Source organism: Piliocolobus tephrosceles, chromosome Y, assembly GCF_002776525.5.
Source record: "Piliocolobus tephrosceles isolate RC106 chromosome Y, ASM277652v3, whole genome shotgun sequence".
Taxonomy (NCBI): domain Eukaryota; kingdom Metazoa; phylum Chordata; class Mammalia; order Primates; family Cercopithecidae; genus Piliocolobus; species Piliocolobus tephrosceles.
In genome coordinates, this window is record NC_045456.1 from 3,830,839 (window position 1) to 3,855,367 (window position 24,529).

At 42.7% G+C, this 24,529-nt stretch overlaps 1 protein-coding gene across 4 annotated transcripts in view; it reads left to right on the top strand.

Annotated features, from left to right (window-relative positions):
- The window catches only part of LOC111531657 (SH3 domain-containing kinase-binding protein 1), a 307,782-nt gene that overhangs the window by 190,208 nt on the left and 93,045 nt on the right, over nt 1–24,529 (top strand). For all 4 annotated transcript variants that reach the window (XM_026451886.2, XM_023198963.2, XM_023198967.2 and 1 more), the window contains exons 6-7: nt 8,362–8,437; nt 21,448–21,542. In XM_026451886.2, coding sequence (XP_026307671.1) covers nt 8,362–8,437; nt 21,448–21,542 — 171 coding nt within the window. The remainder of the gene's footprint in view (nt 1–8,361; nt 8,438–21,447; nt 21,543–24,529) is intronic.

Below are 24,529 nucleotides of genomic sequence, written 5' to 3' on the forward strand. Positions count from 1 at the left end.
TTAAGATGGAGTCTCACTCTGTCGCCCAGGCTGGAGTGCAGTGGCACGATCTCGGCTCACTGCAACCTCTGCCTCCCGGGTTGAAGTGATTCTCCTGCCTCAGCCTCCCAAGTAGCTCAGATTACAGGAGCACACCACCACGCCCAGCTATTTTTTGTATTTTTAGTAGAGATGGGGTTTCACCATGTTGGTCAGGCCGGTCTCAACCTCCTGACCTTGTGATCTGCCTACCTCAGCCTCCCAAAGTGCTGGGATTATAGGCGTGAGCCACTGTGCCTGGCCAAGAAGCAGTATATATTCTGAGTGCATTGGTGTAGGGGTGTGTAAGGGGTGATGGCAGAAGATGATTAAAAATTGAGTCTTATGGGAGATCAAATGAAGCAGATGGAATCTGGGGATAGGCTCTTTGTCTAGAAAATTATTGAAAAGGCTGGTGCGGTGGCTCATGCCTGTATCCCGGCGCTTTGGGAGGCCAAGGCAGGAGGATAGCTGGAGCTCAGGAATTTGAGACCAGCCTGGGCAACATAGTGACTTTGTCTCTACTGAAAAATAAAAGTAGCCAGGCATCGTGGTACACACCTATGGTCCCAGCTACTTGGGAGGCTGAGGTGGGAGGATTGCTTGAGCCCAAGAGTCCAAGGCTACTACAGTGAGCAGTGATTGTGCTGCTGCACTCCAGTCTGAATGACAGAGCAAGACCCTGTCTCAAAAACAAAAACAAACAAACAAAAAGAAAGAAAATTATTGACATAGTCCCCATGATGGTAACAAGGCTCTAGACTGGCATCAAAGAATAAGGAGATAAATCTGAAAGCACAGCCTTGGTGATGGGTTGGATATGAGAAGGCGCAATAAGAGGTGAATTTCAAGTCATGAGCCTAGGAGACAGGATAGGCAAGAGAATTTAGGAAGAGGAGGTGATGATGTTCACTCAGCTATTCCATAAACTACTCATTCTTGTGATGTGTTCATGGGTGCCACAATAAGTAGGAATTCTATAGTCAGATAAGTTTGGAATATACTGAGATAAAGTTAAGGATAAAGTTAAACAGTAACTGAAGGACTTTTCATAGCCTTTAATATGCTATGATGAATTGATTAGACTGAGTATTCTGTCTTTGCCAAATTTATCAGATTATGGGGGTAGGTGTTTTGGAGATTGTGTTGGGGAGGGAGGGTGCACTTCGGAAAATGATTTCAGAACAAGAGAATGGTGTGTGTGTGTGTGTGTGTGTGTGTGTGTGTGTACGCATACCTGGGTGATAATCACCCATCAAAGTGAGAGTCTTTTGATCATAATAGATATAGAACGTGAGAGAATGTGAGACAACAGGCTAATATGAGGAGTATGTGGAAGTCAGGCAGAGAGGTGTTCACCGGAAACATAGCTGACATTAGATTCTTCTTTATAGCAACCAATAATTAATAGGAGGACAGGTGATGTGTGTTGGGGGTTGAGGTGGGGTGGACAAGGGGAAGCAAGGCAAGGGCAACCGAGGCCCAGGAAGACATCCCAGACAAATGTGCTGTCACCAGTAACCAGGTCGGAAAGTGCTGGTACATGGCAGTGATTGAAACAGGAAGGCTCTAATCTAAGAGGCATAGAGGCTCTCTGGTTTGTCAAGGAGGACATCTCCTCTCTTTCTACCTGTTGTGGTAGGTGCTAATGCTAGGGCAAAGGGTGAGTGAATGGTATCCCAGTACTCCCTGCTCCACTCAACAAACACTTCACTGACCTCTCATTTTGTAAGGATAAGAGAATAATGAACATTTAGGTCCTACTCTCAAGATGGGCACTATTTCTGAAGAAAAAGGGCAAGAAAGGTAGTTAAACTGCTACCTGTGATATGCTTGATAGATTGATTGACTGACTGACCGTAGAGACGAGTTCTTGCTATGTTGCCCACCCTGGTCTCAAACTCCTTGGCTCAAGTGATTCTCTTACTTCAGCTTCCCAAAGTGTTGGGATTACAGGTGTGAGCCACTGCCCCCAGCAAGTGTGATATACTTGACACTTGCTTCTACAGCAGTTATGAATCTGACAAGGTCTTTAACTGTGATTGGGCAAAGAGGTTTAATATATTTGAATTCTCTAACTTTTTGAGGCAACCAAGGAAATAAACATCATATGAATAGCTCTAAGTCTTAAGTCCAATTTCATAATCAGAAAATTACTTTTAAAATTTTATTTTTCCTTATAACCAACTTGAAAAATAGACTGGGAAGCACACCCCTTGGGAGAAGTTGGAATTGGCATAACAGTATGTGAGGTGTTACAAAGGTAAACCCTGACCCTGGAATGGAACTACAAGTGTAGTTTTTTTTCTTTTACTGGGCCATACACTTTATTTTTAGAATTTTGAGTTGTATTTCACTCTGGCGTATCTTCTATATCAAATAGTTTAAGCTGGGCCCACCAAATGTGGATGAGATGACAGTTTCTAATGTAAATTTCTCAGGGAGCAGAAAAGGCTTCTGGGGAAACACACACAAGGCGCCCCATTGTAAGGACATTCCTTTGTGCTAGTTCTTTTCTGGCTCTGACTTGAGCTGGCTGACAGGGCTTCTGCTCTGCACCTACCACTCCTCGCTGAGAGCCAAGAAGACTTTTCATAATGCCATCTGTCATAGGTGTTCATGAAGGGGGCATGTAAAAATAAATATAAAAAGTTTATAGTGAGTTTTAATAGCAGTTTAGGGATTTTTCTGAATTATGGTAAGCAAAAACTGAAAAGTTACAGATATGGTCATATATAGATAACTGTTTTGACCTTCCCCCGTCACTGTGTCCTGTAGCTCGCTGCATCCCGTGTATGAGCAGGATTCAGGATAATTGTGTGGAATGGTTGGGTACCCCCTCAGCACACCATTCTGGAGAACCAACCCCACAACTGCAGTTTCAGTGTTTGCTTTGATGTTCACCATCCTCCTGCCTTTTTTCCCACTTTCCTGCCTCACACTAAATGGGCACTGAATAAATCTGTACTGAACAGAAAGGGAAGGAATACTCTCAGATACCAGTGTTGTAATAGGAATGCCATCAAAGAGTCATGTTTATCTTGTGTCTTACCAGCTGTTTGAAAAGTCATCTCTTGTCTTTGGCTTTGTGTGAGTGATATGGTCTGGCTCTGTGTCCCCACCCAAATCTCATCTTGAATTGTAATCTGAATTATAATCCCCATGTGTTGGGGGAGGGACCTTGTAGGAGGTGATTAGATTATGGGGGCGGTCACCCCATGCTGTTCTCATGATAGTGAGTGAGTTCTCACGAGATCTGATGGTTTTATTAGGGGCTTTTCCCCACTCCACTCATTCTTGTCCTTCCTGTGACCATGTGAAGGACATATTTGCTTCCCTTTCTGCCATGATTGTAAGTTTGCTGAGGCCTCCCCAGCCATGCTGAACTGTGAGTCAATTAAACCTCTTTCCTTTATTAATTACCCAGTCTCAGGTATAACTTTACTAGCAGCATGAGAAAGGACTAATAAGGTGAATATTTGAGTACTGTCTGCAGATAGCTTCTCAGACCACCATCATCTTCTTATAATAGCTGCCAGAAAGTCAGACCTCTGGACAGGGGAGGTTCATCAGCTCGCTCTCTCCTCCCACTACCCATTGAACCTGGCTGCCTTTGTGATACGAGAGTTGTATGTGGTATTCTTGGAGAGGAGATTTTCAGAGATTTTCTTCTCCTTAGCATTGTGCTATAATTGGAAGCTTGGAGTTTGCATGTGAATTGGAATAAAGTAGGAGAAGGAATTTTATACTCTTGATTTGAGCAGGATCTTGGTCTCACGTTCTGCAGTCACAAAGAAACAAATATATTAGTCATTTGGGAACTAGATTCCCCTGGACTCCAATCCAGCGATTGCCTTTCCTGTAAGCATTAGTTTCTTCATTTTGGCAGAGAAAAGACAAAAAATTAGTTGCTCCACTAACTGAAATCATATGGTGGTTATCTGTCTTGATGCTGCACCACTGGATCTTGTAGAGCTAGGAGTACATATGATACTCCCACTGTACACAAAAATCCTGAAACGTTTATTTAGTGCTTTTGGCAAGAGAGCGAATGGGAGAGATAGTTACGTTATTAAATGTTCAAAGGAATGAACTTTCTGAATTATTGATTTTTAAAAGTCAAGTTTTAAATGGAGATAGGTCTATGGCAAGAAAGACAAAAGTTGACAGCAGTCTGGTAATTACCATGTGTAGAAGTAGATCCATAGCGATACAGATACAGCTCTATCCATCCAACCATATGCACATCCTTTCCCAGACCAAGCAGATCTGACTAATGTGGGTGTGTGTACTGGGAAGTCTTCAGCTGCCTCATAGAAGGAAGAGGAAATAATGGGCCAAGTTAGGGAGAAGAACCTGAGAGTCTGTTCTATAAAGTCATATGGCAAAATGGGTCTGTTTCCAGATCCCTTGGGAGGTGAATGGGCTGTGTCCTGAGCATGTCAACACAGCCCCTAAGTGCATGCCTGGTGTTTGTTGTGGATAAGCCACCTTCCTTAAGGCACTCAGGGGAGCAAGAATACTGTGGAGGAAGCCAAAGAGGAGATCCTGTATCCTCTTCCCCAGCCACTGCAAGCCTAACATCCCTCTTTGTTGCCTTCTAGGTGGAGGAGAGATGTATGGATGCGATTCCTGATTGTTCTGTCCACTTAGCCCTGCAGTGTAGCTGACATTCAGTTATCCGTGAGATATCTGTGTACTGGAGCTAGACATTGCGTTCATGAGGCATGCCCTTTGAAATTTAGGATTCTATTCATTTTAAGTCCCATTGACCAAAGATGTTTTCAGAGGTAGAAGGAGCTGGAAGGCTGATGGGAAAGCAATAATTCACCACCCTTTTTCTATGCTCTTGTATATAGGGAAGGGCAGGGGCTAGAGGTTCTCAACTAGGGATGTTTGGAAAGGTGTGTGGTGTTCAGGGTACATGCAATGACTCGGGGGCACTATAGACTTTGAGTGGGTAGTGGCAAGGGTTGCTAAAGGTCCTTTAATGTGTGAGCCAGTCTTCTACAATGAACAAACACCTCACCTAAAATGCCAGTAAAGGGTAACACTGAGAAGGAGAAACAGGGTTTGGGCCTCTATGAAGGCTCATACAGTCATGGGAGTCTGCCTGCTTAGCCTTCTGGGCAGTCTGAGCCCAGAGAGGCTAGATACAGCCTTCCAGTTTTGGTTTATAGCTTGCTTGCTTCCTTCCTTCCTTCCTTCCCTCCCTCCCTCCCTCCCTTCTCTCCCTCCCTCCCTCCCTTCTCTCCCTCCCTTCTCTCCCTCCCTCCCCCCTTCTATCCCCCCTTCCCTCCCTCCTTCCTTCCCTCCTTTCCTCCCTCATTCCCTCCCTCCTTCCTTCCTTCATCTTTCTTTCTTCCTTCCCTCCTTCCCTCTTCCCTCCCACCCTCCTTCCTTCCTTCCCTCCTTCTCTTTTCTTCTCCCCTTCCTTTTCCTTCCTTCTCTCCTTCTCCTTCCTTCCCTCCTTTTGCTTCTTTCCTTCCCTCTTTCTCTTTCCTTCTGTCCTCCTCCTTTCTTCCACCTACCCACCACTTCAGTGGCCAACTGTCCTCCCCCATGTTTCCTTCAGCAATATTGTCACATTGTCTGATCTACTGTACTCAAGTTCCTCTCTGAACTAAGTCATTTAGTAGCAATGACAAGTTCTTAGGCCAATGAGAATAGAGAAGGTAGATGCGTTTGGTGGGAAAGGAGAGAGAGAAGAGAGGGAGAAGAGTTAAAAAGATGTTTGATAATTTATCTAGGTATGAGAATAGGCCTCTGAGTTTTTAATCCAAGAAAAGGCATTTGATTAATACTAATGGACTCCCTCCCACATCAGTCAGTGGTTCTCAAATGTGAGCGTGCATCAGAATCCCATGGAGGGTGTGTTCCTAGAGACTGCTGGGAACCATCCCCAGAGTTTCTGATTGAGAAAGTCTGGGGTGGGGCCTGGGAATTTGCTTTACTAACAAGTTCTCAGGTGCTGCTGGTGCAGGGACCACACTTTTCTAGGTCTGGGTCCTAGAAACAAGAGAAACACTAGGCCAATTCCCATCTCCAGAGCACTGGCAGGAACAGGCTGAGATGGGGAGAAACTTTGCCATATTCTAGACTTTTAATTATGGCCCATGAAGGAGAAGGGAAGATTTAAGGGCCAGCACTTCCCAGAAGATGAGGATAATACCAGCTTCACCATCACACCTGTTGCTGGGATCCATACAGAGGCCAGTGTGCTGTGTTTTCTGAAATAGTAAGGAAACAAACCACAGTGAGCTTTGCTTTTTTGTGTCCTTCTGTACCAAAGTAAGTGCATTGAACTGGTGGCCTTTGCTTGATGTCTGGTAGCTTGGACGTTTTGGTAAACCAGGATATCAAGGATAATGGGCAATACTTTCTTTTGTTACTAAAGAAGGGGAAGTTGTAAAAATGTGCAACCTGTTGAAGGTCTCTCTAAAGGAAGGCATCTGGTTTAATGCCCAAACCATTACATGTGTCCTTTTTTTTTTTTCAGGGAAGCAAACAAAGTCAGGAGTAGGGACAGTGTTTACTATTGCCTTTCCTGAATTCTTTGTTCAGTGATACCAGAAGCACTGGTTGTTTTTGTTTTCCTCTTCCTAATGTGTTAACAATGGTGATGCTTTATTCCAGCCCCAGAAAGGGAAAAACAAATATATTGGCAGGGATGCTGCTGAAAGTGTGAACAGGAATGTGAATGAAATGGACACTTTGAGAGCTGCTATTTTTACTATCAGTACCTGATTTTTCAAAATAATTCTAAGAACAGTTTTTCATCAAATTTGACCTGATGCCAGAATAACATCAAGCTTTTTTCATCCCTGATGTTCCCCTGGAATCATAAAATGTTATTAGTTTGAGTACTTAGCAGCAGTTTAGAGGTGGCATATTATGTTGGTTTTCATTTTTTATCCAATATAGAAAGCCCTGCGGCACTAAATAAAAATGTCACCGTGTAGAATGTAAAGGCTTTCTGTCACAAATGTTTTTAAAAATTCATGAAGGACTGAGGATTTGATTTATCTTATCCTCTTTCTGTGATTTATTCATATTTAATGTTAGGTTCAACTTTTGAAGCATGAAGAACTTTTCAAATTAAAAATTGTGGTGAATCAGTTTTATTTGAAGAAAAATTCTACCATGCCAGTTTTTGAATTATGCAGCTCATTCCTCTTCATGTGTTCAAGAGCCAGCGATGTTTGGTTTTCCCAGTGGCTGGAATTCTCACTGGCGAAACCCTTCATTGTTGCGGGGGAGGTTGATTTTCCCAGCTACGTGGTCGTGGCAGCTGTTGCCCTGGTATCAATAGACATTTTCCCTCAGGCATTAATCATGATCACACACGTGTGGTAGCAAAGGGGAAGAGTGGGAACAGACCTCGCCTTGGGAACCACTGGGTCTGTATATTTCTTTCTGTTTTTGAGGTGCTGAGTTGCCTGTGTTTTCAGGAACATCTTTAGACGGAGATAAGATCCAGTCTTCTCTATGGACGGTTCATAAATAATGTTAATAGAATTAGCTGCAAATGAAGGAAAGGAAATGAACTCAAAACAAACTCATAATCTTTCTTTTTTTAAAGTAGTCAGTGGAAGCATAGGGTCTGAGGCACTGGATTTTTTCCAAGCCCTTGGGGGCTTAAAAGACTATAGGGAAAAGAGCTCCTTGGTGGACTCGTTTTTGCCTTTGTTGTAGGCAGGTAGATCTGTCTAGAGGACATGAGAGTATCTCCCCTTTCTGTGGGAGGCAGGTGGAATTCTCGATGGCTAGACAGGGATACAATAGGTTACACTGTCCTGGACATCCTGACTTCTGCCTGCCCACCCACCTGCCCGCCCACCCCGCCCCCCTGGGCCTCCATTCCTGTATCCCTTCCTTTTGATTTCTTCTCTCTTACTTCCACTTTTCCAGCCTGCTGTGACTTTTCAGCATCTTCTCTCTTACTTCCACTTTTCCAGCCTGCTGTGACTTTTCAGCATCTCCGCTGGGCCAGCTATTGTACCTCCATAGACTGAGTCAGCTTCTCATAAAATGAGGGGAACTATGCCTGTTTTCTTTGCTAAAAATAGTCAACCTTTTATAAGAGTATCAAGGAAGGAAGAGAATAAAAGCTACTAAGTGCCTACAAGGATAAAACCCTTTTTACCTATTTTTCTCCCTTGTTTGTCATTGGGGATGAAACCTATTAAAGGGTGGCAGCCAGTACACAGAGCAGGGCATAAACCAAAGAATGTGGCTTTTTAAACCAATTTCGAGCGTTTTGTCATTATGATCTGGATCTTATTCCTTTGCTTAATAGAGACAATCATCTTGATAAGTAAAATCATCTGTTTTTCCCCTCAGACTATTGGGAAGAAGTTACCTGTAACTACAGCAACTCCAGACTCGTCAAAAACAGAAATGGACAGCAGGACAAAGAGTGAGTTTCCTTAGTTATCTATTTCACATTTAAAAGCATTTAAGGATTTCACAATAACAGAAATGTTTTTTAGAAATCCCTATATAACCTTGATAGCTTTTGCAAATGCATCAGAAAAGTGTACACAATTGTGTTTCATTCAATTCCCCACCATTAGGGTGGGCACAAGTTAGATTCCGAACTCTTGGTTTTTTGTTTTTTTTTTCTTTTCCCTTATTACAGAATGTGGTTCTCTCCTGCTATATGTATCTCACTCGTGTGCAGAGCTCAGGTTTATCCATGTATACCGAAAGCATTTTGCACAGTTAAGGTGGCTGAAAGGTTTTAGAGAGTGGCAAATTTAGGGATTCACGAGCCTTCAGGTCAGAGAGGCCTAACCACTTGACCAATATTACTTACCCTTGACTTCCCACTGGCATCTTCAACACATCTCTGCTTGAATATCTCTAGATACCACTGCATGTCTGCAGGCAGGAGGCTCAAGTCTTTTTGGAAGGATTGGGCTAATGAATGGGAGGGGTTAACTGTGTTTTAGAACAGTGCTAGCCAATAGAAATATCATGTGTGAGCCACATATGTAATTCTAAATTTTCTTGTAGCCATGTTAAAAAAAAAAAAAACAAGGAAAAACAATTGGACTCAATTTTAATGTATTTTTATTTAACTCAATATATCCAAATATTATATCCACATGTTATCTACATAAAATTATTAAATGAGATACTTTCCTTGCTCTCTTCATGTGAAGTCTTCACAATCCCATATGTATTTCATAGGCATAGTATACCTCAATTTGGAGTAGCTACATTTCGAGTACTCAATAGTCATGTGTGCCTAGTGGCAACCATATTGGAAAGTGTAGTTTTATTTTTGTAATATTTTCTTTTTTAAACAATTTTGTGGGTACATAGTAAGTGCATATATTTATGGGATACATGTTTTGATACAGGCATGCAATGTGAAATAAGCACATCATGGAGAATGGGGTATCCATCCCTCAAGCATTTACCCATTGAGTTACAAACCAATTACACTCTTTATTTTAAAATGTACGATTAAGTTATTATTGACCATAGTCACTCTCTTGTGCTATCAAATAGTAGGTCTTATTCATTCTTACTATTTTTAATACCCATTAACCATTCCCCCTACCCCCAGCCCCCAACTACCCTTCCCAGCCTCTGGTAACTGTCTGCCTACTCTCTATGGACAGTATAGTTTTAGAGTAATTCTGGGGTCTGAGAGGGACTTCCCGGGCTTGAAAATGAACACAGTTCCAAATGTTCAGCTTTCCTAAGCATGTGGGAGAAACCTGGCTCCAGCCCAAGCCTTGTTCAGTCCTGAAAGCATCTATTAACTACATCCACATACCTGGCCCTCTAGGAGCAGCATGGTGGGGAATGGGTTACTCATAAGAGTGGGTTTACAGGAAGACCATATTCTAGGACCAGCTCTGTTATTAGCTAGCCACATGAACTTGGGCAAACAATTTTATTCCTTTGGCCTTCCTCTTCATCATCTGCATTGTCTATGAAGTCAGAGGGTTATACTAGAGATAAACATCAGGGTTTATCCCAGCATCTTCATCCTCTCATTCAGTTCTAAAAGCTTTACAACTCAGAGGGGAAGGTTTCTGCATTCAGAAAATTAAGCAGCTGATGGAAGAGCCAAAAGGAAGATGTGAACAATTCAGTAGGAATATGAGAAAGATGTCTTTAGGTATAGATGTTAATATGCCTGTAAATGGTAACAGGTCAGGAAAGGGAATTATTACTGTCAGCAAAGGCTTGAGGGATGTTTATTGACAGACATTTTTCATAGACACCAGGATAAGAATTTCTGCAGTTGGGCTGGGCGCAGTGGTTCACAACTGTAGTCCCAGCGCTTTAGGAAGCTGAGTGAGGCAAGTGGATCACTTGAGCCCAGGAGTTTGAGACCAGCCTGGGCAACATAGCAAAACCCCTAGCTGGGCACAGTGGTGTGTACCTGTAGTTCCAGCTTCTCGGAAGGCTGAGATGGGAGGATTACTTGAGCCTGGGAGGTTGAAGCTGCAGTGATTGAGCCAAGGTCACACCACTGCACTCCAGCAGGGCGGCAGAGTGAGACCCTGTCTCAAAAAAAAAAAAAAAAAAAAAAAAAAAAAAAAATCTGCAGTTTCACCCCACACACACTGTCTCTAGTTGTCAAGAGCACATTCTGGGGTAATTGTTCTTCCATGATTTCCATTTAGTGCCACCCCAGACCCCTAAGAAGCCCCCTAAAAAGCCCCTTTCATTTGGACCGTTTCCCTGCTTCAGGATTTTGATATGACACCTATGTTTAGGTAACAGGCCACACAGTAACTGAGCAACTACATATTAGAAATGACCCTGAGCTTGGGATCTGAGCAACCTCCTTCCCTCTTCCTTCTGGCCAGAAGACAAACCTATGACAAAACTTTCCCAGCAGTGCAGAAGAGGGCAGCTGCTTCCTACACAGACGTCTGTCTCCTTAGCATGCTAAAATACTAGCTCACATCAGGGTTAAGAGTTGGGATGATTTTAAAAATGTTCATATGAGTTGGTATTTTCTGAGTGAGAGTGAAAGTCAAACTCAGCTGATCAGGATTTATTTAAACAATTAACATTATCATCCCCACCCTCTCCAAAAAAAATAGCTTTTATGATATTGAAATTCATCAGAAACTCATGCTGGGGAACAGATTGGCATTATTTTCATAACAAGAGGAAAACTGTCTAAATATTCATAATGAAGTGCCCTGAGGTTCCTCCAGCTCACCACATCTGGAGTTTCCCTCTTTCTTATTATAATTGATGCAGATTTGTGGCCTCTGTGGGATAGAAAAATAGCCCAAAGAAAGGGCTATTGAATATTTTTTTGAACAAATAGTTTAGTCTTACAGATTCAGAAGACCAGTTGAACAGGTGGGTTGGGGGGAAAAATCCTTGACAGAATTTGTACCAGGGCAGATCAGGCTTCTGCATAAGTTATGACTGCAGGACAAAGGCTGTTTTCCCTGCTGAACCTCATCTCACTTCCTAACTGGACACTCATACCACCTTTGCAATCCCTTTGTTCATTGACTTGCTTCTTAGAGCTGTCATCTGTGATGGCAACAAATGGAACCTTGTTACTATCATTAGATCATTGGTCCCTCTAGGTTGAGGCTGTGTCTTCTACTTGATATCCCCACCATGCAGCCTAGAAAAGTGCCATGGATTCAGTGGGCACATAAAAAATGGTGGTTGAGCAAATGGAGAAGTATAAATGATTTATGATTTATCAGGCTCTAGATTGCACAGTCTTTTAAAAGCTATTAGCACCATTCATGGTGGCTCATGCCTGTAATCCTAGCACTTCGTGGGGGCCAAGGCAGGAGGATCTCTTGAGCCCAGCAGCTTGAGGCCAGCCTGGGCAACACAGTGAGACCCTGTCTCTACAAAAAGTAGAAAAAATTAGTTGCGCATGGTGGCACATGCCTGTAGTCCCAGCTCCTTGGGAGGCTGAGGCAGGAGGATCACTTGAGCCCAGGAGGTCAAGGCTGTGGTGAGCCATGATCATGCCACTGCACTCAGTCTGGGTGACAGAGTGAGACCTTATCTCAAATATATATATAAAAATAAAAAAGCTATTAGCCATTGGTCCCCTTTGCCAAGTGTACATATACATGTATATGTAAGCCCCTCACAATGAGACCTTAAACACAATGGTAAGTAACATCTTTTGAAAGTGTGTTCCAAATACCTGCTTTAAGAGCCCTCTGCATGGAAAACAGTTCCATTCACTGTAAGAAAACAGCATATAATGTATCTCTTAAAAAGTATGCTTAGATTTAGCTCTAAAACATCTATATGTAAACCTCTCACGCACGATGAGATGCAGTGCTAGAAACATCTCTCAAAAATATGTTTGAAACACTTGCTTACGAAATTTTCTGCTTGGAAAACAGTTCCACTCGCTGTATGAAAACAGCACATAATGCATCTCTACAGAAGCAGGTAGATTTAGCTTTTAAAGGTGTATATGGAAACCACATATAATGAAACTTGAAATACAATGGTAAGGAACATCTTTCAAAAGCATGTTCAGAACATCGGCTTACAGAACTCTCTGCTGGGGGAAAAAAAGAGACACATTTGTTCCTGTAAGACACTTGAGCATGTTCTGGGGTCTGAGTGGTTAGCAGTGGTTGCTGGTGTTCTTTGGCTTGCCGGTGTTCCTTGGGGTTTGCCAGACCCTCTCTTCTTACCAGCCATTGCTCTCCCAATCAGCCTAAGACTGTTACCAGTGGAGGGTGACCAGGTTCTTGGCGTCTTGAACAAAGAATTGGACAAAACGCACAAACAAAGCAAGGAAAGAGTAAAGCAGCAAAAGCAGAGATTATTGAAAACGAAAGTACACTCCACAGGGTCAGAGCAAGCACCAGCATAGGGGCTCAAGAGCCCCGTTACAGAATTTTCTGGGGTTTAAATACCCTCTAGAGGTTTCCCATTGGTTACGTGGTACACACCCTATGTAAATGAAATGGTGGCCCACAGTCAGTCTGATTGGTTGTGGAAAGCAGCCAATCAGAGGCCGAAGTGAAGTTACAAAGTTACACTCCTATGCAAACATCTGATTGGTTGCACAAAGCAACCAATCAGAGATACTTTCAATTTTCCATCTGCCATGCAGAAAAAGAGGGGGATTTGCAAAGGGAGTAGCCCCTGGTCCTTTTGTTACTTAGGTGTGGAAAGTTGGGATTTTCCTTTTGATTTAGTTCTAGGAAGTCAGAGTGAATCGGCCTTAGGTTCCCTGCCTCCAGACCCTATTCTGCCTCAAGACCACCAGGTTTATTGGCTCATTGTGACCAGGGAGACTGCACACCAGGGGACCTGTGGATGTTACATCAAGCAAAAGCAAAATTAAAAAAAAAAAAAAATTGTTACAGATTTTGAGAAGGGGCAGAATTTAGTGAAATGTAAATGAAATGATGTTTTGATAGACTCAAGGCAGAGCAGGGCTGCATGGCAAGGGGTCAGCATCAGGTCTTGACTGTGAGGTGGACTCAGGTCCTGTTTCTTTGGCAGCTACCAAGTGAAGATAGATGTGTAGTGGTGTAGTGCTGTGTCCAGAAACCCTTTACGTGAGGTGCTGCACTTGGGCTGGAAATGAAGACTGCTTCTCTGGGTCAAGTGTCTTAGTGCCTTCAGGCAAGAGTGGAATGTTTCATTCTTCCTGATATAATTTTTTTAAAAACCAAGTTTCTGGTAGTTTGTCTCTCCCTGACTTTGTCAGGGAGTGAGAAAGTAGGAGCACTCCAAGAAGGGGGTTGTTAAGGACACTTTGCAACTACCGCATAAGCTTGGGAGAAACACTGTTTCCTGATCACTTTGCAGGTGGCCTTATCTGTGTCTGTTGCCCCAGCCTCAAGAATGGCTGGGCAGATTGCTACTTACTCAGTGCAGCTCATTTTTGCTTTCTCACCACGTGTTTAAATGGGGGGGGAAAAAAAAGAAGGGTCAACTTTCTTGTGTTGGGTTTTCCTCAGCTTCATAATATATACCCAGGAACTCTGATCCTGTTTTTTCAGACTGAGTGTTTTTGCCCACATATCCTCCCCCAGACTCATTCATTCTTGGGCCTGGGGATTTGGGCACATCCAATTTGCTGCATCAAGTTTCGTATTCACCCCTTTAGTGTCCTGGATGCCTGTCATGTACTGAAGCCCCTCATGCTTGATGTCCCAAGGGTACTTACCTCTTCCTAAGAAGCACCTTTCATCACTTGCTCCCTGGTACAGACATTGCTGTCTGGATTCAGAGTGGGAGCCTTCGGGTGCCCAGCCTACCTGTGTGGCTTAAGATCTGCATTTCAGATACAGTCCTCTTGAGAAAAAGGTTAACTCCCTGTGTGTTTTCCTGGTAGGTTTTCTTTCTCCCAAAGACTCTCCAAGGAGCTTCTCATCTGAGCAGAAGAAAGTACCATCGAGAGGAGCAGTGATCCAGCCTCTGCTCCATTGTAGAGACAAGAAGGGCTTTGCTTGTCAGATTTTCATTTCTTCTTTTTAAAATATACTTCTCTTTTTAGGGGAGGTTAAATGGGTGTCATAATTCATACTTGTGAAATAATTTGAAAGTCAAATTCCCAACAGCGTCTGAGACCGAAGGTGGTTGTTTGGAGTTATGGTCAGCTTCTCCATAAAGGAAGACGCTGGGTTGGCGTTGACAGACATACTGACAGACACATCGTGTTTCATTTCCCATCTGAATTTAAATGTAGACCACAGCTTCTTCACCTCGGCAGTATTGACGTTTAGGCTGGATCATTGTCTGTTGGTGGGCGTTGTCCTGTGTGCATTGTAGAATATTTAGCAGCATCCCTGGCCTCTACCCACTAGATGCCAGTAGCAATCAACCCCCATTCCCTGCCAAGTTCTAATAAGGAAAATTGTCTCCAGGTATTGTCAATATTTTCCTGGGAAGCCCTAGTTTCAAACTGCTGGTATAGACTGTAGTAAGCCCCAAGAGGGCATTGTGGCATCCCTGCTGCCTGGCATGCAGTGGACACTCAGTTGTTATTTACTGAATAGATGACAAGCCTAGTATGTATTTCACTACTCCTCACTAGCCCCAGATCCTCAGAATCTGACCCAGAACTGGAATTCCTGACTAAATCTAGCATATGGCATACCCATCCCCAGTGCTACCACCATGCTGGTCCACCCTCCAGGTCCCCACAACTGTTTTGCTCCTTCCTGGAATTGAACATTTGCTAATACCCATTACTAGACCAGTGGTTCTCACAGCGTGGTCCCAGAACTAGCAGCAGCAGGAGCATCACCTAGGAACTTGTTAGAAATGCAAATACCAGCCCTACAGAATCAGAACCCCTGGGGGTGGGGCCCAGTTGATCTGTTTTTACAAACTCTCCACCTGATGCCAATGCCCACTCAAGCCTAAGAACCACTGACCTAGACTAAGTCTTTTTTTTTTTTTTTTTGGAGACAGATTCTCGCTGTATCGCCTAGGCTAGAGTGCAGTGGTGCAATCTCGGCTCATTGCAACCTCTGCCTCCCGGGTTCAAGCGATTGTCCTGCCTCAGCCTCCCGAGTAGCTGGGACTACAGGCACCCACCAACAAGCCCAACTAATTTTTGTATTTTTAGTAGAGACAGGGTTTCACAATGTTGGTCAGGCTAGTCTCGAGCTCCTGACCTCGTGATCCGCCCACCTCAGCCTCCCAAAGTGCTGGGATTACAGTCGTGAGCCACTGTGCCCGGCCAGACTAAGATTTTTAAAGCTTCCTTGATGATGAGAATCACCAGAGTGTGTGTTTAGTAAATGGATTCCTGGTCCCACCTCAGATCTGAAGATTCAGATCTGCAGGGAAGAGGTCTGGGAAGATAATAGAATGAACAGGTGCCCCACAAAATTCTTATCAGGGATGACTGATTGGGAAACACGCCCCAATCCTACTCCTCTGGTCAGTGTCCTAGAACATTGTACAAAGCTCACTGTCATTTTCTTCCTCTCTAACAAGATCCTGAGTCTCTTGTTTGGGAAGTGATTGTCCCATTTCAGATACTCTGATACTTTAAGCCAAATGCATGGCTCTCATCCTGTCTTCACTGTTGTCTGGTCAACATTGTATATATACATACCCTTTTCTGCTACTTGAGCTCCTCGAGCAGATAGTGTCTTATTTACCTTCATTTCTCTTTCCTAGAACATAATAGAAGTTCACACCCTTATGTGCAATTCCAAAATATAAAAAGCTCTGAAAAGAGAATGTTTTATTACTCATTGGGTGATAAAACTTGTTCTGGACTGACATATGTCTATTCATAGTCTTTATTTTTCCCACTTGGAGTGACCAGTCATCCATTTACTGCAGAATTTTAATGGTTGGGTGCAGCCCCAGCCCCCAGCTGAGGATGTTACATGTTATATGGTATATGCAGTATATTTCCTTTCTAAAATCTGAATAATCCTGTCCGCAGGGGTTCTGAATGAGGGATTACCAACCAGTAGTGTCTGAGATAATATTTGTCAGTTGAACGAAAGAATTTGATTATGGTGTTGGTGAAACTAGACTATTCCTGAGCTTGATACTTTTGTTGTACTGTCCCAAGGGAAAGGAAAACTCCAGTTCTAGATGTGACCTGGTATTTTCCAAACGCTGCTTAAAGCTCTGGAAGGCTTCCTACCAGAATCTGCCCATGACACATGGGGTTTTGATCTTTATACCCTAAAACTGAGCCCAAAGAGTTGTCCTGGATTTAACATTATTTCCTTCCATGTATATGTTCAGCTTGCTGATATATTTATTCTGCTGGTTCTGCTTTTATTTTTTTTAAGCTGAGAGGATTTTTGATTGTTTGTTTGAAGGTGGTTTGTTTTTATTGAATAGATTATAAAACTAGCTGCAGGCAGTCATGTGATGTGGGCATGTGAGTTCAATTCCTTTAACAGTCTGTTTTTAATATTATGTAAATTTCTAAAAGTTTAGAGATTGAAATGATGTTTTTTGAGGAGTGTGTAAATCATGACTGGACTTTTTGGTGATTTTAATAGAGCAAACTTCTTAAAATTTGAAAACCAATAATTAGTACAGTGGCTCTTGATGTGGGAACTAGGTAACTAACAGCTTTGGGGTCCTCAAATCTTCTGATATTGTGTACATTTTCTCTGCACATTTGAGTGTGTGTATGTGTGTGTGTGTACGGTTTGTTGTGTTGTGGGGTTTTTTTCTGGAAAGAGTCATTGCTTTTTATCAGACTCTTAAAGGACTCTAAGACCAAAAAAGGTTTAAGAACTGATTTAGGATTTCAGTCTTATGCTGATTCATTAGTCATTTTTAACCTTTCTAAAGAAAAAAGACAAAATCATCTCAAATTGCTGGATAAATTGTGCTTTATTTCTGTGTGTGTGTGTGTGTGTCTATTCATTCCTATTTGATCTCTAATTAAATCCATCCAATTGATGAATAGATGGAAAATGCCTGCCTTCCAAAATAAATTTCATTCCCTTCTTCTCCAACTCTGTCCAATACTCATTTAAAATGTATAATCTTCCCACATCCAAAGGATCTGGAATTATACCCTTCTTAAGACATATCAAATGCCTCCTCTTTTGAGAACTTTCTCGTAAATGTAATCTTGCCTTTCTCTGAAACACAACAATATTCCATCATAGTGAGTTTATGTGTATGCATGGGTTTGTCTTTTCTTTCTGCCATTCTCCTCCCCTTGCTTTTCTCCAAGAATTAGACTGTCACTTCCATGCTGGGACAGGAGGGGGTGGTTGGGCTTACTTGTATATTACAGTCCCCCAAATTGACAGTATCTTTTTCATGGTGGTGGTGGTTCAATAAATATTTAAGTGGAAGTCAGGAATATCTTTGTTCCATATACTTTAACATTAAAACCACAGACTCAGAGTTAATAATTTTTTTGCAGATAACAGTTTTGAGTGTCTTAAAGTCACTGATACATCCAATGCAACATAATATTTTTTTCTTTCTTCTAAAAAACAAAAAAACAAAAACGGGATACACGTGCAGAACGTGCAGATTTGCTACACAGGTATATGTGTGCCATGGTGGTTTGCTGCACCTATTGACCCATCCTCTAAGTTTCCTCCCCTCATCCCCCACCCCCAACAGGCCCTGGCTTCTGTTGTTCCCCTTGCTGTGTCCATGTGTTCTCAATGTTCAACTCCCACTTATGAGTGAGAACATGCGGTGCTTGGTTTTCTGTCCCTGTGTCAGTCTGCTGAGGATTATGGCTTCCAGCTTCATCCATGTCCCTGCAAAGGACACGATCTCATTCCTGTTTATGACTACATAGTATTCCATGGTGTATATGTACCACATTTTCTTTATCCAGAAATATTTTTATTTTCTAATACTATTGAATTCAGGCTCAAATGCCTCATCAGTAAAAATAAATTCCTATTTTAAAATATATCTTAATAAATTAAAGCGTGTGAAGCTAATGGTTGCTGGGTTTGGTCAGGAGTTCTGGGTGATAGTACCTGTGACTAGAGTCATGAAAAATCATAGCTCAAAGTCAGAGCTGCCAGGAACCCAAGTCTAGCCGAGTGTGCCCCTTGGAGCCCTCAGAGCTTCACTGACATGTCTTTGGGGACCTGGGTGGGAGATGGGACAGCCCTACTCCCCCAACCAAAACAGCTCTGTTTTAGTTGCTTTATATTTGAGCTCTGGAATACGTTGAAATTTCCTAAGTGTCCTGCTGAAGTTAACCAGACTCTCCTCTCTCCCCTCCTTGGCTGGTCCCTGATTTTACACCTGAGGACACTGAGGTCATCCAGAGTTGTAGTGTGATTGTCTTAGGTCATGTGCTTGCGAAAGCCCAGCTGGGAACCCAGCCTAGTCCCAAGTATCCTGCCTTCTGGCCCACAATTCTCTCCTCCTCCTTGTGGCCCCTCCAAGTGTTCCTCCACTTTATAGGGGTCACTTGGAGATCATCAAGAAACATTGAGTGGGAGCTCTGTATCAGGTTCTGGGGATGCAAAGAGAGCTGAGACATGCTACAGCAACCCCTGGCACCAGTATCTCCTCTTTTTCTCTAACAGTGGTGCTTTCCAGATAATTCTGTGTCTAATGCCTTACACATAAAACAGCGTAGCTGCACAGTCGAAGTGTTCTAAAGCTGGATTATGGTGATTGTTACACAACTGTATAAATTTATTAAAACTCATCAAATTACCACTGATTTTCTTGGCATTCCTCTTGCAGTTGAAATATGATTTCAATAGCACCAAACACTGTACTGACATCCAACAAAGATAAAATTGTTAAAAGGAGAATGGCAGGGGCAACTGTCTTCCTCAAGTCTGCCTGTCTGTCTCTCCATGTCTCTCTCTCTCTGTCTCTCCGTGTCTCTCTCTTTCTCTCTCTCTCTCTGTCTCCCACACACACACGCACACCCCAGGGAAAAAAATCTAACAGCCTCTCCCAACCCCAGCAGTTTTCCTCTCACATCTCATTGGCTGGAAATAGAGCACATGCCCATCCCTAAACCAATCACCAACAAAAGAGAGTGAGATTAACATTATTTACCTGGACATATTTTGCTTTATCCCCAGGGCTGTGAGAGGGTTCCATGTTCCTGAATATAATGCTTGAACAAATTAGGATTCTGTGAACTCGGAAGAGGGTGGGGAATGTCTCCTGGGATGTTAACCAACAGTCTCTGTTACACTTCATTAACTTTTTTTTGACTGAAGGAAACAGAAACATGACCTGTTCCTTCTTTCTTTGTTGGCTGTGGGTTTCTGTATTCTTTGTAAAAATGGCTCCATGATTTCCATCCAAATAATTATTCTTAAAGCCAGGACTCTGTAGTGCAGTTCTTCAGTGATACTGTGTTTGTCTTGTTGTTGTAAGTTTTGAGGTTGGCAGTCATGTTTCACTAGCACAGTCAATAGGAAAATTGGTGAGGAGCTGTCATTATCCAATTTAAAGATGTTTTAACTTTTTCTGTCTCTTTAGAACATTTGACCAATTCGGATTTGGGGAGGTTTGCTATTACTAAGTAAAGAGAGATAGAATGTTGGTAACTATGTAGGTTTAGGAATATGGTATTGATGGGATTTAGAACTATTGCCCCTCAGCACAGTTTAAGGGGCACAAGCCATCAGAGGCCCAGAATACCCAAGATGGAAAATTTCCAACACTAGGATAGGGAGTGTAACTAATACCTTCAAGCCATTGTACAGAATATGAAAACAACGGCACAAAAGCAAAGTTAACACTGCCTCTCCTCCCTTCACTCTTTCCCCTTCCTCCCTCTGTTCTCTGTCCTATCCCAACCCTAGACCACAGTGTATCTGTTTTATGGATTTCTTAATTGCTTTTATTTTACATGTCACAATCTCTGGTTGTTGGGATGTTAACCAAAATAAAGAAACACACTTCAGTAATATAAATTACACTAGGGACAATGTAATTGTCATCAAGAGGTTACCTCTAAGACATAGCTCTAGGTTGTGATCCGTCTGCAGAAATGGGCCTGATGCTTGGGAAATATCTAAGGCCATTCAAAGCCATTAGGTTTGTTGACTTTGATGCAGAATAATCGATGCCTCTCCCAGTAGATACTAATTCTCATGAATTTTTCTTTCCACCTTCTGTCCTGAATCATCAAAGCCTAGTTTTCCAAGTCTCCATTTCTGAAATACTTTACAAATGTTTTCACTATCTTCATAATTTGTGCTTTCAGATAAATAGAGATGATTTAATGGCACATAGACTTTCAAAGGCATGTAATTCGGGACATACTTACATTGATTTTTAGTGGCCTTAGTAGTTTTCCCTCTTTGGTGAGGGCTATTGTATCTCTTTGCTGAGGAACAGCCATCTATGCATAGGGAGGTTCCCGCAGAAAGGCCGTGGAACATATTTGAACAAGCTCACCCCAACACATATGTGTGTAAAGAATGTTCAGTCAATACTTGTTGGCTGTTTATGGTTGGCATGTGCTTACATAGAAATACATTGACATTTGTCTCTTAAGACATACCATGATGGGGTAATTTTTTATTGTTTTATGTACCCTGGTAGCTTTGTAACATATATAAATACCTTGTTTCTAATTGAGTAATGTGTGGAAAAAGGCGGTGAGGCAAAACTTAAGGTTTTTTCTGCCCTCTGTAGACTATATATGTTTATGCATGCACTTGAAGAGTATATAAAATGGTATATGTCTGTTTTCCTGAGTAAGGAAACCTTTTTACTTTTCTGCCAGAGAAAAGTAAAGCAGTCAGTGGCATCTCATGATGTCACATGATTTGTAAGGGGAAAAAAATGGAAGCCAATAAATATACATGAGCCAAAAATGAGCACTCTCGGGTCATTTCCTGAGGGTCACCCTTTCTTCATGCAGCAGTAATATGCTACCTGTTAAGTGTGCCTTTCCCTGAACTTAATGTGATAGAGAACATTTTCTCCTGGGCCAGCTCATTAGATAAAGCATTTTAAAAGTTATGTTTTCTGTTTTTCTTATAGGCAAGGATTACTGCAAAGTAATATTTCCATATGAGGCACAGAATGATGATGAATTGACAATCAAAGAAGGAGATATAGTCACTCTCATCAATAAGGTAAACAAAGGTTGTCTCCTACCTTCTAAACCGCAAACTGCTTTGGAGTGTTGACTGGACAGTACAAGCTTTTGCTTCAGCGCTTGAAAGCTTGGTTTTCTCGGTCCTGAACTTGTGAGGAAGAATCTTGCATCTTTCCTTTCGATCAAGCTAAGCCCAGCATCCAGGTGAATGCATTCCTTGAGATGAGAATAGATTTGTTTGCCTTAGGGCCAGCTGCAGATTTGCATGGTCCTTCAGAAAAGTCTGTTCCAGAAGGAATAACCCAAAAGGCAGCCTGCTTGGCTGGAGATCCTGCCCTCCACAGCAGCCAGGTTGCAGAGCTCTGTGTCCTGAGGTATTGGAGGAGGAATTTTTAAAAAAGGCTCGTCATGCCTCATAGGCAGAAAACGCTTAAAGAATGTTTGCTGTTCAGATCAAAGACAGGTAGAGTGCCTGAGAGAATTTTTCCTGTCTCCTTTGGGCTAAGAAGGTTGAATGATTTTATTATTATTAGAGCCAGAGCCCTGTAAATAAACAGAGAGCTATAAGATCTATGTGAAGTGATACAGTTGAACAAGGGCCTTGGCTGTGTACTGTGTGTGCTTTCATTCTATGGTACTCACCAAGTAGGTGGTTGAAAGATACATTATTTAAGCAATACCCAGAATATATGACTTTTTCTCTGAGGAACAGCATTTTTGTGATGGTCGAATATGGTGAGAAGCTGAACGGTCTTGAAGATGTGTATGGTGGTTTTATTTATTCAGGGGAGTGACCGGGAACTTAGCACAGTTATCTTAGCACAAGTGTGACTTGGGAGATCATTGTGGCTGCCTGCGCTCTCCCAGGGCTGGGAAGCCTTGGCAGGGTGGAGGATGCAGGGAAGGGGAAGAGATTGCAGGTACATAGAGTTGGGGTAGGCCCAGGGTCCTGCCAACTCTGACCATTACTGAGAGGGTGGGGACTGTGGTGTCGCCTGGCCCTACCCCTCCCTCAAGGCTTGTCCATAAGGTGATCAGTAAGATTTACCTTTGTTATCAAGAGGTTACCTCTAAGACATGGCTTTAGAGATTGTGTGTTTTAAGAGCCTAATCCAAAGATACCAGGGAACTAATGACCCCAGAAGTTAAGTAGCTTGCCAAAGGTCAGGAGTTTTAGGGAGAAAGCTGGTCCTCTCATGGACTCCATATGTCAGTGGTATGGAGTATATATAATGCTTTCTGGAATAGCAAATCATTCCCTGTTTTGCAGATCATCCAAGAACTCGTCCATCTTTTTACGTGGAAAGTATTCTCCCCTGAAGTTATTTCGGTATGTCTCTGTTGAACGTAGCAGGAGGAAATGAGGGCAAGGATGCTTCCCTTGTTGTTTTCTGCAAATGAGGCAGAAGTGGTTCTTTTCTGTCTCCTTCAGATTGCTTTCTGATACACAGTGCATTTCCTATTTTTAATCAGACCTGTAACCAAACAAGCGGAATAAGGAAGTTGTTAAATGGGTGTGAAGCACAATACGAATGCTATAATAATTATCACAGATAATTTGGTTTTAGAAATGCTGGGAAAGGACTAGAGCGATTTTTTCCCCCTTGATGATAAAGTGACCAGAGAATTAAATAACTGCTATTCTTTGCAGTTGGTTGGCGGGGGACTCACTAGCCTGTTTTTGTTTTGTCTTTGGAAGAGAGGGAGCCTCTTTTTAGTTGAAAACCTGGTATGTCAGTAATATTTAATGAGGTTTGAGAAAAGAAACACATCTATTTCTGTTTTAATATATTATACTCCAGTCCTTCCATTTGAATACATATCATAATTAGAACACATTCATCTTGATGATTTTGCTCCTAACCTCCCAGCCTGAGATCCAGTCTGGTAAAAATTAATGTGATTTTTCTAACGACCTTAGTCAGAAAGGGAGTATCTATCGGTCCCATCCACATGGTACAGATAAATGAACAGGTAGATGTGGCAGGCTGCTTTCAAGAGTGTCCTGAAGGTTACGTCCCATTTCTCTGGTTTCATAGATTAACGTATCTGGAAGCAGTTTAGAAACTGAAGCAGTGCACTGCTATTAATATTATATCTACAAAACATGATATTGTCATCTCCGCTGTACACTTGGTCTCTTGACCTGACTTTCACACTGATCCGACTCCTCAGGCCTACAGTTTGCATATCACCATTTTGACACTTGATCCTCCTAGTCCCACCCTGCTCCCACCCCCAAGCCTTTCTCCATCCCTGCCACTTCCTGCCCTGCAGAGCTGAGCACAGGCTTGAGTCGTTCTGCATCTGTCCAGGCCAGGTGAGCAAGGACCAGGCTTCCTCCATCTTTTCTCTAGCACCAACCATAGCACCTGGTCAGGAGGAGAGCCCTGGGGTGGTGAAGGATGGAGGGATGTTTCCCCCCGCTCCAGTGTCCCCTACCTACTTCATCCCTAGCACCCCGGCCCCTTCTTTTTGTCATTCTCTACCAATGCTGTGCTCACTTACCCTTCTGCACCAATCAAAATCTTTAGTAACTTTCTTTTTCTTTGTTGTAAAATCCAGATAGATGATCCTAGCACTCCTTCACCTGGCCTGGCCTCAGTCTGTCTTGGTGGCCTTGGTCCATGTCCCGTATATGCCCCTCCTGCTCATGTGTCCTCACTAACTTGACTCAGACCATGTTCCTGATGCCCGAGGTGACCTCTGCCTACCCACATCGCTATTTTTTTTGTTTCTTTTATTTTCTTTTTGAGACAGCGTCTCACTCTGTCACCCAGGCTGGAGTGCAACAGTGTGATTTCGGCTCACTGCAACTTCCACCTCCCAGGTTCATGCGCTTCTCCCACCTCAGCCTCCTGAGTAGCTGGGGTTACAGTTGTGTGCCTCCATGCCTGGCTACTTTTTGTATTTCTAGTAGAGACGGGGTTTTACCATGTTGCTCAGGCTGGTCTCGAACTCCTGACCTCAAGTGATCCACCTGCCTCAGCCTCCCAAAGTGCTGGGATTACAGGCGTGAGCCAC